This window comes from Ostrea edulis, chromosome 8 (genome assembly GCF_947568905.1).
Source record: "Ostrea edulis chromosome 8, xbOstEdul1.1, whole genome shotgun sequence".
Taxonomy (NCBI): Eukaryota; Metazoa; Mollusca; class Bivalvia; order Ostreida; family Ostreidae; genus Ostrea; species Ostrea edulis.
The window spans coordinates 43,209,616-43,223,564 of NC_079171.1; the positions used below are offsets into that span (position 1 = coordinate 43,209,616).

Consider the following 13,949-nt stretch of genomic DNA (forward strand, 5'->3'; position numbering starts at 1 on the left):
ACTAGAATTCCGTGCTTTAAATCGTACTCGTACTGAAACGTCAAGGTGATAAAACTGATGAAATTGTTCTCATACTGAATCCGAGTGCATGTTGATGATTTTTTGAGTATGCTCGGAGGTTGCTCTGAGTTGTATTGAAAACAAACATGGCTGAGTTTGATCATGAGTACGGTAAAAGTTTAAAAACTTCTAGACCAGGACTAACGTGACCGGCCTTGTCAATCATTTCGCGGCACCATTATTTACATTTGCAGTTGATTGACATATTTTAACGTACTCTTTGCGCTTGGGGTTGTATCATTCGTTCCAATGCCTACCGTGACAAGGGACTCTGGCTGTACCCTCTCATCTAAAAGACTCACAACCCTCACTTCTGACTTAGCAATGGAACAGTGTCACGCTCTAGGATTGACGCAGGTAAATCACGAGCAGGATTCAAATTCACGACCTTCTCGTCACAAAAGGGAAAACTGTAAACATTGGGTTGGTAGCTTACTTATTTTTTAACGTCCTGCTCGAGAATTTTTCACTCCTATGGAAAAATCTAAACATTAGACTATCGGAATACTCGAATGACTTCTAAGAATCTCTTTAATACTTAAGATCGTTTTAGCAACAATTGCCCCTCGGAAATTTATCAGGTATCTCAAAAGTTCTCTTAATCATCACATGCATCATATTGTTTTAACAACACACACTTGTTGTTGGGAGTGGGGTAATCGGATATTAGACTGTATATATGTTTTAATGTTTCTCAGCTAAACCTATTGAGGAAATTATATCCGTCTGCGTACATTGGTATTTTCCATGAAATCAGATATATTTTTATCTACTCTATTAATAAATACTTCTGGGGAAAAGATACAAATTTAGTGATATATGATTTCATAGATGCTTTATATCATCGCAAGATGGCCAGAGAACTGTGGACATTATATTCAGGTATGGACAAATGTTCAAAGTTATATCTTATGTTTTAAATACCACGGTGACCTCACAAACATGTTGATATTGTTGTTTGCATTTTGTTGTCCCACTTTTGTTGTTTTGTCGTTGTTGTTGATGATGTTTTGAATGTTAACCCGCTGAGCTAGTCGGTTACACGATACGATTTTTTTTTACATTTAAATTTCTAAAAAGAAGTCAGCCATGATATTTATTACATGTAACAATATCGATTTTCCACTACAGTGAGAGTAAAATTAATGCTTTCCTAAATTACTTTTCATTTTCAGTTATTTTCATCATTTGTTCAGCTTTGATCATAAAATCAACCACGGCACAGTTTCCGAACTTCGACATCCAAGCCAACGACAGCCTGTTAACCGCCGGTGACACAGTGATCATCGATTGTTTGCTCTATAATGCCTCCGTGGTCGATATCCTGAATGACTACGATATCGCGTGGTTTAAAGATGAAATCAAACTCACACAAGCATACACGAGGCTGAGGAATGACGTCATCAACGACCAACGATACTCCATCAGCATAAGAGTCATATTGAACATAGCAACGGTCTCTACCATGCAAATCACAGGTGAAGATATTTCTTTATTGTAGAATATAAAGCAATGCATGCAGTAATGATCAATGTACATAGATTATTTTCTTGTTTGATGACGTAAGCAATAATATTATGCCAACGGCACAATTTGGCCAAAATGAGTCGCCATAGAAATCTTATACTATTTGTCTTCTGTTTATTCCATGTAAAATTATCTGTAAAGGTCACCTGTACAATCTCCTTGCTTCTAAAGAACTCGTCCAATTTCATAAAATTTGGTTAAGTATGAAACAAATTTGGCATGCTGAACAGCATGCAAACATTCTATATTTTTCATTGAAACGTTAGAATTCAAGGGGAAACATTAGGGAACTGGTGATTGGTTTGTACATCTTAAGTGTCGTGGAAACACCTACCAGACTTTGAATTGTATCGCAAGTGGAGTACTTGGGATACTTTCTCACAAAGATACATATTTCCTTTTACTCCTTTAAATCTATGATTCCAACTCAGTTTTTGAAGTGAATTTGAATTTGAATTCTCTTTGCATTTACATGTTTCGGAGGTATCAGGTGAATATCTTCTGAAATGCATTGATGATCATCAGATACTTGTAAATCTTAAGACATATATTTGAATACTATAATCCCCAAAAAGAAATGATTGTATGCCACGCAACAAAAATTATTTTTAAAATGTGTCAGGTCTTTTGGAAATATCAATTAAAAGACCACGGCTTTAACTGGCAATGTTGAAGAAATACTGCGTTTGTGACTGTCAAAGCATTTAACGTCACAACGAAAAGGGCGGGTACGATTGAGCGAGGACGATCGTGGAACATTGGATTGAAAATGGTAGTATTTTATTTCAACCCAATGTCTTCACAGTCGTCCGCGCTGAATCCTACCTTTGTTATGTCAAGTATTTAGTCTGTAAAATATAACAGCTACAAAACGTTAGATCTTGCCAATTAATGTTTCGCGGTCTTATATACATGTACTTATATGAAGAAGGCGTCATACGTTACGGAATAAGTTCCTTATCTTAACTTATTCTTCAAAGTGCAATAAAATCAATTAAAATAAATTAGAAATCCATCATTCACAATTCTACACTTGGTATTAGGTTTTATTCCGCCGCAAATATCCATGTCATTATGCACGTAGAATGCTTTAATGACTACGCACATCAGTAACCGCCTCATATACATATTTAATGCATATTGATTCAGAAAGTCTTCCTGATTAAGATACTTTTACACCCCCTTATTCAAATTGGAGGAACAACTGACCTAAATATTCTTTTAAAGAAAACAAAAACATGGATGGTTTTTCGTAACAACGTCAGATCAATTCAAGACACTGGAATACACCATGTTTATCTAAAAATAGGAGGGTGTTAGATATTTTGTAATTCAGAGTCCACTCGCATACACTAGAAACACATATAGAAAGATCATCCACATTCTTATTTAGACACATTTAATTCATACACATTGTTACAAAAGGTTTTAGAAGGAAATCATTATTTTGGAATTTTTTTTTTGTAATGGGAAAATCAGATAATGATATACAACTTCCCTGTACTTGATAAAATTGCTTAAGGTCACCACAAACGGATGACGGTGTGGTATGAATGATGCTTTGTGTTGATGATCGTTAGACAGACGACAAGGAAATCGTTCAGAATATATATTACTTCATTGGAGTGTCCGCAATTCAGCGTATTTCAATTCGCGACAACTCAATTTGTTTTCTTTTGTTTTTGAATTATTGCTTAAGATAAGTCCATCCTTTTAAAACAATTGTCAATCAAACAGTTTGTTTTCATTTAGATAGAGTAAATAACTCTTGAGTTAAAAAAATCTCATATGTGTCATACCTTATCACGCTTATTTTCCTATAGTACTATAATATGTCTTAGAGAACACATACCATAAAATCAAACATCAAAACTTTCACTCCAAAAATTATCTCATAAGTTATTAAGTTATGTGCTTATTCACATCATATTAGATTATAATATAATAAAAACAACATATATTCAATTGTTATAGACATATTTGAAACATTACAAAGAAAAACATAAATAATTCGATTATCAAGCTGAGGATAGCCTTCCGAATACATCACATGATGCCTTTGTTTGCACATTTTCCAAAAAAAGACATTATTGCACCTTTTTCTTTTGAGGATTGTTTAGAATAATACCCTAAGTTAACAAAGGAGCAAATTTTATCATAAATGTCCACATATATTTTGTATATTAGGGTGTACCCCCATATATGTGATGTCAGGTTTTGTAAGTTATTCCCTGTAAACATTGAGAATATACAAAGTGCATACGTCACGATGAAGAGGATTAGATGGAAAATAAAATATGTGACTGAACTTTGTTCCGAAAAGGGACAAGGAGTCCCACTATCACCATTTTAGAAATATATTGAGGTTATTGTGGCTTGCAATCTTCTGTCTGACTACTTAACCTAATAAACAAGTACATCGCAACACATGATGCGACCTATTTTTTTTTAAATTGTATACACTCCGCTTACCTGATAAGGATATAGGGCTCACGGCGAGTGTGACCAGTCGACAGGGGATGCTAACTCCTCCTAGGCACCTAATCCCACCTTTGGTGTGTCCAGGGGTCCGTGTTTGCGCATGTCTCTATTTTGTATTGCTTATAGGAGTTATGGGATTGATCACTGTTATCTTCACCGATCATAAAATATTTGTGACACAAACTGCAACTTTGGTCCCAACAGGGGATGGGGTGCCTACCCTCCATTCCTATCGAACCTTTGAATGTTTTATCCTTGCCATCACTGACCCAACTACTAAAACGTAACATAGTGCCACACATGATGTAACCTATTTCTATGAAATTGTTCACAATGGTACCCAGCTAGCCTGATTAGCGTTACTCATGTATACCCCATAATACTTTCTATTTTCTATCATTAAATCATAGTTAACGAAACTAAACCTGTATCATATTCTTTTCACATTTAATTGATGTTCAAAAATGAATTCATTCATTGACGGTACAGGGATTTTAAGAGTTTCGATTGAAGTCAGCATTTCACAAATGCTATGGTTAGTTCATCAATACAAGCTATCATTGGGTCAAATGCTGTCTGCCGTGTTTCATACCGATTTGTAGGCCATTGTTGACACACTGATTTTGACTACGGATAACTCCGTTTACCTGATCAGGATATAGAGCTCACGGCTGGTGTTACCCGTCGACAACGAATGCTTACTGCTTCTAGGCACCTGATCCCACCTCTGGTGTGTCCAGGGTCCGTGTTTGCCCAACTATCTATATTGTATTGCTTATAGGAGGTATGAGATTGATCACTGTTAGTTATCTTCACCTTTCACATACATTAATTTTCTTGATATATAACTTTTGAACAACAGGTATCACTACAGAAGATGAAGGCGTTTTCACTTGTGAACTTACTAACAGAATGAACTTTAAACAGAGGGAATCAATATCTATAAGTGGTACAGTATTTTAAAAAAATCAATATCTTTGGGTAATTTTCTAACTAACGAAAATCAATAATGATAAAGCGGTATGATATTTCTATTTAAAAAATCACATATATGAATGATTTGGGGGAAAGAATCAAGCATCCACTTTTATTTTTGTAGTTGAAGATCTAGAACACCAAACCATAGCAACTGATATTAAAACCGTTCTTTCTGATCCATCATTGAACTATAACAAAAGGTATGAATGCTAACATCGAATCAACCACCCAGACTGCCATGCAGCCTTATAAAACACTTCACTGTACCAACCATACCCAGTCTGACACCCAAGCAGTCCCAGAAAACAGTACTGGGGACTACTCTCGCAAAAGGTGCTCTAGGACTATCTTGGGACTGCTGTGAGACTGCCCTGGGACTGCTTTAGAAAGCAGTCCCAGCAGTCTCAGCTGTCCCATCAGTCCCGGGACTAATTCCTGGGACTGCTTTGTTCAGGCAAGCGTAAATGAATCACGTTATGTTGAGATTGACAAGAAAGCCCACCCACCCACCCACCCTGTATTCAGAATATACACAAATGACTTCAGTAGGTTTTTCCCGCTTACTGACGCACTTTCAATAGAGAACTTGAGAAAATAGTGGATGGAAATAGAATAACAAGAACATCTTCCTACATTCGGCGGCGCATACTTTTTTAAGGAAGCAGATTTTACATGAAAGTGAATAATTTACTCCTTCTTCTTTTCCCACTAAATCATGTGTACTTCAGTGATATTTCCATGTAAAAATAAACAAACAAACACATTTATCTGTCAGCGCCGGCTTTGGTCTTTGTGACATCTTCCGTGTTGGATTTCCTAACCCAGAATGAGAAATCACTCTTTTCGGATTAAATTAGAATCTGCTTTATTAATTTTAATTGGTCAATTACATTCGAAAAATGAAACCCATTGAACCATTTATTAGATAGACGAGTTTATAGATGATTCGTGAGGGGAGAAGTGTTGTGGGGTCGGAAGCTTTGATCTGAAGGGGGAAGCTACTCAGGTAAACTGTATCCATGGAGACGGGAGACACGGGATGCCGCTGTGTGTTTACATGTGTCAAAACAGGGCGATCATGAGTAGCAAAAGAGTAATTATTGTTAAATATCGTCGGTAACGCTCTGAACACGTCTATTCGGGAACAAGCACCTTACAAACACTTTACCTTCGATTTCAGGTTAAAACAACATGTGCATATACACTTTGATTGGAATCTTCATAATTATTTAAATCTGTCTAAATGTTGGAGTGAAATTAAACAATTTTACAATGCTGGCAATAAGTAGTCCAAATCTAGCCAATCATTTACAAATCAAAAATACACACACACATAAGTGGAAAGCAGTTTTTGCTATTTTAATATAGACGATAAGTGAATTAATCATTTAGGCGACTTTAAAAATTCATTTCAATAACTCAGTCAAGAAATATATTTAATTATACTACATAATTTTCAGAACCCAAGATACACTATACATGTATGAAATATTAAAACAATACATAATGAATAACAACAACAAAATTGCCTGACAGAACATGGACGTCAGTTGATTTTACGTTGTGAAATTGTGGTTATCAGACTTATAAACTCTGCATGTTTTTTTCACTCGTATTCATAAACTATCATTTTGTTATCAATTCATGAAAAACGTGTCACACAAGTATTTTGAACTTGTGCTGTTTTCATGTATAATTTATTGCTGTTCTTTACATTACATTGTAAGTCATTTATCTTCGATTTCGACTGCCATATCGACGCGCTCCAGCGATTATCGACAATGTTTATTGATAATCTCACTGTCGACTTAGATCCTCCCACTAGTTATTTAAACCCGCCTACTGGGACTGCTGGGACCGCTGGGACTGTTTTTCGGTTTGTTTACTGGGACTGCTGCGGGACTGCTCAGCAGTTCCAGAGCAGTCCCATAAAGCAGTTCCCGTGACTGCTCTGGGACTGCTTTCTGTCAGGTTGGGTCTGGCTGGTACTGTGATTAGATAGAGACAGATTCAACACTGTTGTATGTACAAAAAGAACCAAAATTAAACCTCTGTTTCTGTAAAGTTTATGTATCTATCAATCAGTAAAACTATTTAAGAAACTTATGCATGCATGTCCCTGTGTGGCAATTTTTAAAAGGATCAACTTTGAATTTAGATAATTTCTAAAATGTGGATTATCTACTAGTAAGGGGAAGTACAATGCTAAGTCTGATCTCTCAAGATTCTCAGCAAATATTTCCAAATATCAACTGATTTTAATCATGATCTTGCACTATTGTGTCTTTAAAACCAATGGGTATCATCTACCATTTAGGATATACTAGTGTATCAACTTTGATTATTGTGAAGGAGAAATTTCTTCACATATTGAGCGGAAATATCTTCCTGTGTCCACTTTAAGGTGACCTTGACATTGTGATCTGACCTCAAATTAAAATTGGGGTTATTAACTTCTTAAGTTAAACTAGTATACCAAGTATGGTGTTGTCAAGAAAAGGACTCATTCTTAATATATTATATGTAATTTTGACGAAGGATCAAGATAGGGTAAGAGTAGGGGAGTACTGAAATTGAGAAATATTCATTAATAATGTCTGATGTGTTTCATACAAATTGCATATCAAGCAGTTCTTGACATACTGGATTTGGCTTCCTGATCAAGATAAAAAGCTCAAGGTGAACGGTCAATATGGGATGTTTTCTTCTCCTAAGTACTTGATCCCACTTCTGGTATATCTAGGGGTCTGCTATTGCCTTACCTATAATGTTCTACTATGTACAGGAATAATCATTCTCGAGATATTATGTAAGCAATAATATCATGTTACTATGTTCAGTTTAACCCTTGCCTGCTGGTCCTGTGGATTTAAAATTAATAGTCAATGTACCTTGTTATCTCTCAAACAAAGGGGTATTAAGATATTGAGGAAGCAATGTCTGATCGGACAATATTTCAGTATTCCTAGAGTGCGCTGCATTAAATTATGAATTAATCACCCAGCCTATTAATTAATTACTGGTGTATGTGCATATACAATATGAATGTAGATTGTTCACAAACTGGACGGATGCTGATGAAGGCGAGAACCTCTCAAACACATCATCGATCAACACTTTTACCAATGGGACGACTGATATTGTCAAATTTAGTGAAGATGTAAGGGACAGCAATCTTACATATCCAACAGACAGCAACATTTCACCTCCAACAGACAGCAGCATTACCATTCCAGTCAACAGCAACCTTACATATCCAGCGGACAGCAACGTTTCAATTCCAGCAGACGGCAACAGTACTACACCGTTGTTGCTTTTTACTGAAAACATTTTAGAAAACACGTCCGCGTCAACAGGTAATTCTAGAAAACAAATTACGAATTAGGAATCCTCCATATCAAAGTTATTGAAGGTCAGTTAAAGTAAATTATAGAATCAAACATTTCTTGCTATTCTAAATGTGTAATGTCACTCAAAAGTACCTATACAATGCGAATATTAATATGAAAGGTGAAGATAACGAACAGTGATCAATCTCATAACTCCTATAAGCAATACAAATGAGATAGTTGGGCAAACACGGGGCCCTGGACACACCAGGGGTGGGATCAGGTGCCTAGGAGGACTAAGTATCCCCTGTCGACCAGTCACAGCCACTGTGAGCCATATAGCTAGAACATTACTTATCAGAGGAACATCTAGTAAGTTCAGCTCTTCAGAAGCAATTTAATCTCAACCAAATGTATTTAACTGAAGACAAATAAGTGTGCATAAATCACACTGGAATTGTGTGGAATGGAAACCCAAAATTAGAATTTAAAACAAAGATTTGGGTTCTTTAATTGCCTGATAAGATATCACCTCTGTATTGAAAGAAATGATTGTATAGCGGAGAATATCATGAAGTATAGTGGACTTAGTTTAGTGATTATAAAGAGTGGTGTTGGGGGTTAAAGTTTATATATCATAGCATCTTATGATGTAACATGAGTTTGATTAGGTAGGACCTTGTAGTCACCTACACTAACACGACTACGTCATCTTGGTATTCTGGTTTCCTCTAACATCATTTACTCCTCAGTGCCAATATCCGACTCGACGGAAAGCCCTTATATAAAATGTAAAATAGATAAAGATAAACTTTGATAAAATCTTAGAAAAATAGAAAGATTTCTATAATCTGAACCGGATGTCAACACGACACATGTTCAAGTGGTCAACCTTGTATGTCCATTTCCCATAAAGGAGCAAGGACGTTCGTTATAATTCATTTTCATGAAAATAACAATTATAGTGGATAGGAAGCAATACAGAGTCAATTAATATATATACAGAGACAGGCGTAGGATTCAAATGTTCATTACAACTTAAAATGGAAATCAGTTTTCAAATTTCATATAGAAGGAAGTATTAAAAATTCAACTTAAAATAAGTTATTCTATGCATACATTTCACTATAGATACTATATTTCGGTGCTGTAGTTTCATGAATCAATTTTTATGTCGTAGGAATAGAGAAAAGAGAAGACGGCAAAGGTGGGCTCATTGCAGGAATCATCGTGCTTGTGGTTGTGCTTGTCCACTTTCTTGTTCTGATGTCAATATACTATGCCAGAAGAAGAAACATCTTAAATTGTAAACGGTGAGTATATAACGACTGTGACAATTAAATGAAGTGATATTTTGATACATACCGTTAGAATGGAAAAATACAAAACTTTCCTTATCATACTTTGCATTAACACAAATCGCACGTCCCTACTGGACGCCGGACCAGAGTGGAGATTCTGTAACGCTGTGATCATGAGTACCCTTTATTTCTTGATGTAGTAACCTGCGCACTTCATACACTTCTCACATCCCCTTAACTATGGCTGAATTATACAAGAATACAATTTACTTTTTTGAGTGAAAATATATTCAAATATTACACACAGACACGATTTTTCATCGTAATGACATCATGAATACAGGGGCACGTATTTGTATGAAATAATAGTGGTCTTCTACTTCTCGGAGCATTAGCAAACATGAGCACATCATCGGGAAACTGTTCTTGCCACATGCATATCAACGTTTTGATGTATATTGATTATTCCGTTTACTTCTATAATTTTGTCATTAATTTGGCCGCTTTTCACAGATCAATACATGGATTTATCACGCCTCAGACAACATTGTTGAAATCTAATTGGTCAGATCTTGGTCACATGACTCCATGAAAAAAAAAAACCCGTATCATGTGAGTAAAATCCCTATTGGGCGAGTAATTTTTTTCTATCGTCGGGTTCGACTTGCAGCCGTGTCAAAAGGAAAGACATTTGACTAAGTTGTATGTTATAGACCCCACATATACAGTTAGAGGTTTTCCACGTGATAAATTCGTTACACAGTTAGTTAGTGATCTGATACGGAAAAATACATGGTGTGAAAAGAAAACCTGTATCGTGCTCGGCTTCGCCTCGACCGATACAGGTTTTCTTTTCACACCATGTATTTTTCCGTATCAGGTCACTAACTAATTGTGTAACTAATTATATCAATGCACGCTCTTTCATTCGGATGCTTGACTTTGCCATTGGGTGTAGAAAGATAAATACGTTGTCTTATTTTATTGATATTTCCTTTATTCATCAAATAACAGAGATAACTACATCAGATAATTACGGGATATGTTTTTGTTGTCTCTCAAATTTAATTTTAATCTGTTCTATGTAAAACATCCATTTACTTACTAAGGTGTCATCATTTTCCATTAATGTACACCCTCCTTCCATAACTCACACAGGTGATGAAAATGAGAGAGTTAGGCAAATACGGGCTATTGTATATACCAGAAGTGGGGTCAGGTAAGCATCTCCAGTCAACGGTCATACCAGCCGTGATGTCACGGCTGGTCTGACCGGTTGACAGGAGATGCTTACCTGATCCCACTTCTGGTATATCCAATAGTCAATATCTTCATCAGGTAAACTGAGTAATGCATAGGCCTCACTGCAAGTGTGATCGGTTGACAGGGGATGCTTACTAATCCTAGGCAACTGATCCCACCGCTGTCGTGTCCAGGGATCCATGTTTGCGTAAATCTTTAATTTGCATTCCTTGTGAGATTTTTTAAATTGATCACGGCTCGTTATCTTCGCCTTTCATCGATTAAAGTGTATTGTGATGCATATTTAATGGTTCGTAGGGAGTGGTGTAGCTTTAGTGGGTTTACTTCTTTATAAGGCGTTCATATTGTCTCAATATAATCAGTAATTCCTTATATGTAGGTTTTCTAGCTCGTAAATAGAATCGGGTCCGTTGAAAAGTTTATTTGTCATTTCCATCTATAAAAGGGGAAGGTAAAACGACATACAAAAACATTGTGATGGTGCATGTAATTATGAAATGAGTAATGTTCATGCAAATCATTGTCGTTTTTGTTATGATTCAGTCTTTGGAAAGGAAAAATAAGTCTACGATTTATAGTGCACATCATATACATTTTCAAAAGAAAGTGTTGCTACTTTTTTTTTCATCACGACTTACATGTTCATTCATTTAATTTAACAATTGATTTGAGTCGCTTTTGCTGTGTTGCAACATAATGGAATTAACATTTCCTTATCTGTAAGAGCTTTATAAAATAAACGAAAAGTAGATATTTAAAAGTGCTAAAGGTCATGAAAGCATATTTAAAAAAACAACAACAAAAAACAACAACAAGCGTAATTATTCCTATCTGATTTTATTCAGTTTTATCTTCCTTGAATCTCGATCAATGTAGAAATCATAACTATTCTTCTTACATAATTTACAATACAACACAACATCATGAATGAATAAATCGTGTTTTCGATGTAATATAGATCCATGTTGAATTTATCTATTTTTGATATCTAAATAAAGGAGTGCTATCCACATCATATCTGTTTATTGACATTTCCATTTCTATATGCATGTCACTAAACACAGATTCATTGTTTTGAAATTAACTTGTGATAAATGAAACTTAGAATGTTAACATTCTGAAGTTTTCAATCTACTGTAAAACTACACTTACGGTAAATATGTATTTATTGAGTTAATGTTATTGTTTCTAGTTGCTTCCACAAAGCAAGAGGCGAATACATAAATGGTGACGCCACACCAAGAGAAAATATTCATGGATATGAAAACGTTTTGCCGATAGGTTTTCATGATCCCAATGTTTACGTGAATCCGGCATCAGAGTTTGAAACCAAACATAGGAGGCGACCTTACGAAGATGCGAACGACAGAACCTTTCTAAATGAGTACGAGATCAACGAACATATACGTAGGAAAAGTGTCGACGGTAGAATTGGTAGGGCCAACACGTTGGAAAAAGTAGAACTGCTGGCTATGTATCCTAACACCAACGATCAAAATTTGTTGGATGGGTATCGTAACTTCAGTGACGACACTTCCGATGGTAATCTGGATCCGGTACCAGAGTTTAAAATCAAACCTAAGAGGCGACCTTACGAAGATGCAAACGACAGAACCTTTCTAAATGAGTACGGGATCAACAAACATATACATGGGAAGAGTTCCGACAGTGGAAATGGTAGGACCGACACGCTGGAAAAAGTAGAGCTGACGCATGTTTTTCATAACACAATCGATCAAAATGTGTTCCCTGATTCTCATAACACCAGTGAAGACGCTTCCGATGCAACGTGTCAATTGAAAAAGAAAACCAGTCCGTACGAGTCATGCAACAGTACGAGTTTCCTGAAGGATTTTGCATAATACTTTTTACCTATATGATAAAAAATTGTTAATGTCTTTTAGAATGAGAAATCAATGAAACGCTTATTTCATTTGTATGTTATGTTAAAAATGTATTCATGTAACGTAATAGGATTATTCGTTTTCACTAAGTACAAGTACCGCCTCCAGGATATCCAAGGTTTGTTGTCACTGAATGCCACAACCAGGATGTCTGTGGTTCGATTCCTGGTACATTTTCGTATTAGCAATATCGGTGGAATTTGCCAATTCATAAATACTGAAGCGTGCAAGACTCTTGTCAACCCACTCATTACATCAAAACTTGATATTTAGACACCTGATCCCACCTTTGGGGTGTCCACTCAGGGTTCGGTGTTTGTCCAACGCTCTATTTTATATTGCTTATAGGTGTTGTAAGATTGATTACTGTTCGTTATCTTCACCTTCAATTTGGAATCAACAATACTACCTTGAACGGCTTATAGAAGGTACAGAACACTGCAGTCAGGCTTGTGTCAAGGACAACGAGACATATAATTGTCCCCAGTCTTAACGCAGCTGCATTGGCTTCCAGTGCAGTATCGCCCACAATGCATCTTGGTGTTTACCTACTGCGTTCACACGTATTGTTTTTCTGAATTTCTACAAAAATTCATTGAAGGGCATTCCCCCATAATCAAAATCAGTAAGAACAGAACGGCATAGGTGGTATGACACATGTCGGGCAGAATTTAATACGTTGAATTATGATGAATGCAAGGTGAAAATAACGAACAGTGATCAATTTTATAACTCCTACAAGCAATACAAACAAGATAGTTGGGCAAACATGGACCCCTGGACACACCAGAGGTGGGATCAGGTGCCTAGGAGGAGTAAGCATTCCCTGTTGATCGGTCACACCCGCCATGAGCCCTATATCCTGATCAGGTAAACGGAGTTATCCGCAGTCAAAATCAGTGTGCCAAGAACGGCTTAACAATCGGTATGAAACATGTCAGACAGCATTTGACCCAATGCGATGTTGTACTGACGAACTAGATCGTTATAACGACCATAGAACTTGCGAAATGCTGACTTCAATCGAGACTGTTGAAACCCCTGTATCATCAACTTGTTTGTCAGTAGCGTACCTCGATTTAAAAACTGACTATACGCAGAACAAG

The 13,949-nt window shown here is 36.2% G+C and overlaps 3 protein-coding genes across 3 annotated transcripts in view; 1 reads left to right on the forward strand and 2 right to left on the reverse strand.

Moving 5' to 3' along the window:
- The window catches only part of LOC125662394 (uncharacterized), a 1,158,266-nt gene that overhangs the window by 834,744 nt on the left and 309,573 nt on the right, over positions 1 to 13,949 (reverse strand). The window lies entirely within an intron of this gene.
- LOC125663244 (receptor-type tyrosine-protein phosphatase U-like) overlaps positions 1 to 13,949 on the reverse strand; it is a 64,436-nt gene that overhangs the window by 4,296 nt on the left and 46,191 nt on the right. The gene's annotated exons all lie outside the window — the stretch shown is intronic.
- Positions 773 to 12,910, forward strand: LOC125661736 (uncharacterized). The gene is made up of 7 exons (XM_056146175.1): positions 773 to 942; positions 1,236 to 1,538; positions 4,931 to 5,017; positions 5,168 to 5,246; positions 8,098 to 8,402; positions 9,556 to 9,688; positions 12,132 to 12,910. Exons 1-7 carry the CDS (start codon positions 912 to 914, stop codon positions 12,799 to 12,801), a joined length of 1,608 nt encoding a protein of 535 aa, XP_056002150.1. The 5' UTR covers positions 773 to 911; the 3' UTR covers positions 12,802 to 12,910.